This window comes from Rhinopithecus bieti, unplaced genomic scaffold, assembly GCF_001698545.2.
Source record: "Rhinopithecus bieti isolate Rb0 unplaced genomic scaffold, ASM169854v2 scaffold_10548, whole genome shotgun sequence".
Classification (NCBI taxonomy): domain Eukaryota; kingdom Metazoa; phylum Chordata; class Mammalia; order Primates; family Cercopithecidae; genus Rhinopithecus; species Rhinopithecus bieti.
In genome coordinates, this window is record NW_016806834.1 from 644,339 (window position 1) to 648,284 (window position 3,946).

The following is a 3,946-nucleotide window of genomic DNA, read 5'->3' on the forward strand; positions in this document are numbered from 1 at the left end:
TTTTTTTGAGATGGAGTCTTGCTGTATTGCCCAGGCTGGAATGCAGTGGCGCTATCTCGGCTCACTGCAACCTCCGCCTCCTAGGTTCAAGCAATTCTCCTGCCTCAGCCATCCCAAGTAGCTGGGATTACAGGCACCCGCCACCACACCCGGCTAATTTTTGCATTTTTAGTAGAGACAGGGTTTCACCATGTTGGCCAGGCTGGTCTCCAACACCTGACCTGAGTTGATCCACCCGCCTCGGCCTCCCAAAGTGCTGGGATTACAAGCGTGAGTCACCATGCCCAGCCAACAATAACCTGTCTTTTGTGGAGGTGCTGGGAGGATCAGCAAAAGTGTTCCAAGATGCCACACACTGCGTGGGCATTGGGAACACAAACACACTCCACTAGCTCGGAGCTTTGGACCAGTAACAGAAGACTGACAGCGCAACTACAATACAGTGTGGTAAGTGCTAATGTGGTAAGTGCTAAGGGAAACAGCACAATGCCTGGAGATGGGTGCCATGATAATTATTTAAACCTTGTCTATTTGTCTATAACCAAACAGCATTTGAGATAGCTCTGTTGTTTTCATCCACTGATGCTCCGTGATTTTTTTTTTTAATTCTCTGCCTTTCATCCCATTAGGATATGTTTCCATTCAAGCAAATGTCAGGCTGAAAGGAGGGTAGGGGAAGGAAAGAACATATTCCAGGAAACACTGGTAAATTGTCTTCTCTTCCCCAAGAAAAGAGTGGCTTCCAACCCTTGGAATTTTTCTACAGTAATGTTTTCACGTAGGGAAGGGCCAACCAGACAACTGATTTTTGTTTAGGTTCAACTAGTAATTTTGTTAAGTTCCTATGGTTGAGAATAGTGTTCTACACCCAGTGGATGGCTGTTGGGTTTCTCAACGCCAAATTCCCTCTTCCTTCCAAGTGTCATATGGTATGTATTTATCCTTATGGTTAAAGTAAATGAATAGACATATTTTTAAGAATTTAGAGATAACTGAAGGAAACCTCTAGAGACAACGAAGAAAACCCTGGGTGCCACAAATCCCAGAACCTGGAAAACCACCTACCTGAAGAAACCACTTATGAGCCACTCTACTTCTTTGTGGGTCCTTAGGTACTTTTCGTTAGCAATCCGAGTCTGAATCTGGGGGGCAAGAACAAAAAGTCACTCCATGAGGAGACAGATGCAGGGTTCAGCCCTGGAGATGTGAAGGGCTGCGGGAAACGGCGTGCGCATTTAACCCAACTCTTTCCCCAGGGTGCTTGAAAGTTTAAGCCACCCATCTTCTTACAGATAAAATATCATTCTGCCGCCTGTTCAGGCTGAGGGGCCTTAACTAAGGTCGGGTGTGTAACTTCGGCCCATTTCTCTGGCCGAGTCCCTGAGTTAGTTCTTCCTGCGCTCTCAGACACCCGTGGCGCTCTGTGCTGGGCTCAGACACCCAGAGGTCCGCCGGGGGTCCCCCCTGCACCCTCCCCACTTTGTCAGGGAACAGGCTCCCGCTCCCCTTCTCTCGGCGGCTCTGTTCCCAGTCTGGGCCCCAGTCCTTGCGGAGCTACACTTTGGTGGAAGCCGGGTAGGGGCGCGGGCGCACCCACCTTGAATTTTCGCAGCTGCTCCAGCTGCGCGGCGCTAAGCGCCCCGGGGTCGGGCCGCTGCAGCAAGCTTGGCGGCGTCTCCATCTTGCTGCGGTCGTCAAGGCGACGGGCCGCGAGCCGACGAGGCCCCGCCCTGGCCCCAAGCCCGGCCCCTTCAGCGAAGCTGGGGCGAGGGACTGAGGGAGCTGAGGGGTGAGCTCCGGGACGGGGGGCGGGGCGGAGTCTCTAAAGGATCACGTTTCCAGAATTGGGGGACTGATTTCTGGACTTAATTGTATGTGGAATGAGCCCTTCTTGACCCCACCCAACCTCAGGTTTTTTTTCTTAGCTCTAGAGTAAAACAACAGGAAAAAAGGTCTCCCAGAATCTGCTTCCAGACTCCCTCACTTGGACAGAAGCTAGAGGAAGCCTAGTACTGGGGAAAGAGAACCCAGGCTTATTCCATTTCCACTGTCCCAGAAGCCAACCCGTCCCTCTGTCCTGTACACATTCGACACTGGAGCCGTGGATTTTTCAAACAACGTGGAAGCACCCCAGAACATAGAGTGAGCTGAGTTCTGCAAAGGAAGAAACGTTCTCTCCAACTAAAGATGCTGGAAAGGACCCGGGGGACATTCTGCCAGAATTTCCCCCTCTTGGACTGACTGACTTGTGTAGATTAACTTTCTCTTCACCCTGTTCTCCTCATAAATTCTAAATTATTTTCTTCCACTCCTAACTGAATATGGGAGGAGAAAGGGAATTTGGTCTTCAAGATTTGTTCTTCTAGTATCTAATTAAGAAGAGAAAGTGGAACATAAAGCCAGAGAGCTGAAAATAGCCACGAGAAAGGGCATGAGCCTGTCTATCAATACACACAAGCTCCTACCCCCGCAGAGATCGTGCTCAGCAGAGGCCTTCTGAGAAGCAGGAGAAAAAAAAGGGAGGCTGTCTTTTCAGATTTGTGAAGAACTCCCTAAAGAGCAAGAAAATACCATGAGAAACAAGCTCAGCATTAGGCCCTGGTCGTGGATGGGGTTGTCAACGGTCTGCCTCTGTCCTTTCCAGCAAAGATTAAGGAAAAGAAGTGAAAGTGTTGGCAGTTCCCAAGCCAGGGAAAACCATAAGAAGTAAATTAGGTTGTGGGCTACAAGCCACTTCCCAGGAACCCCATCCCAGTTAGTGATCATTTTGGTTGTCTTTTTTTAAGAGAGAGGGAGTTAATAGAGTGAGAGAGTGATAAGCTGCCATCTGTCAGAAGTGATTTTTTTTTTTTTTCGGCAGGAGCAAGAGGTTAACCAGAGATAATGGTTCCTGTTGGCCAAGATCTGTCTTCTCCCCACACTCCCTCCAGAGAAGCTAGTGGTGGCACCTCCAGAGCGGTGCCAGCCAATATAGAGCTGTGCCAGCCAATACAGTCTCCATGAGCCACCTGTGGCTCTTGAACATTTGAAATGTGGCTGTAGGTGTTAAATGTGCAGCAAATATAAAATAAACACTGGATTTTGAAGGCGTGATATGAAAAAAATCTCATTAATAACATGTAATTGATTTACATGTTGAAATAGTATTTTGGGTATATCAGGTTAAATAACATTTATTATTAAAAGTAATTTCACTTGTTTCTTTTTGCTTTTATGTATGGCTACTAGAAATTTTTAAGCCATATATGTGGCTTGTATTATATTAGACAATGCCAGAGCCTGGACCAGCAAACCTACACACACAGACACACACAGGCATGCACGGTGTTCTCTACCTCCCCACCTCCAAGTAGAAAATTGATATCCTCCCTTTGCCAATCTATGATCTTCTTGTGCTTTGATAATCAATCAGCCCTTTCTTCACTGATCACATTCTATGGCCCAAATGGCCATGTATGAGAGGGGCTACTTTTTGTTTTTTTAACAGCGTCTCAGTACTCACTATTATGTATTGTGTTGGCCTGTCTTACCTTCCACTTGAGGTGGAAGTCACTTGAGGGCAGAAAGGTTATAGAATCAATTCTTTGTGCACTCTCATAAATTCTGCGCAGATGTCTTCACTTTATATTCAATTCGTGAAGCCACACAGTATTTGATGACTGGCCACTCTGCCCACACATACCACCACATTTTGCCCTTTCTGAAAAATATCCCAATTATCCGGCATTTCTCATTTCCTAAGAATCTAAAGCCAGGATCAGAGCTCTCCCTTTACAAATTCAATAATCTTTTTATGTAGGGCAGCCTAGCTTTGACTGCAGAGGAATAAAAAAGAGGGTGAGCTTGGGGGTAGTGGCAGAGAAAGTATCCTGGAAGCCTCTCTCCCTCCTAGAGAAAACTTTCCAGAATAGGCATTTGAGTCTCAGGGCTCCCCTGTTCTTACCTC

General features: G+C 47.2%; 1 protein-coding gene across 1 annotated transcript in view; it reads right to left on the minus strand.

The window, feature by feature from the left end:
- Nucleotides 1-1,775, minus strand: part of RIIAD1 (regulatory subunit of type II PKA R-subunit domain containing 1) — an 8,259-nt gene extending 6,484 nt beyond the window's left edge. Inside the window, exons 1-2 of the mRNA XM_017877655.1 lie at nt 1,598-1,775; nt 1,066-1,142 (exon numbers count right to left, since the gene is read on the minus strand). Coding sequence (XP_017733144.1) covers nt 1,066-1,142; nt 1,598-1,681 — 161 coding nt within the window. The 5' untranslated portion in view covers nt 1,682-1,775. The remainder of the gene's footprint in view (nt 1-1,065; nt 1,143-1,597) is intronic.
- Between the last annotated feature and the right edge of the window lie 2,171 nt (nt 1,776-3,946).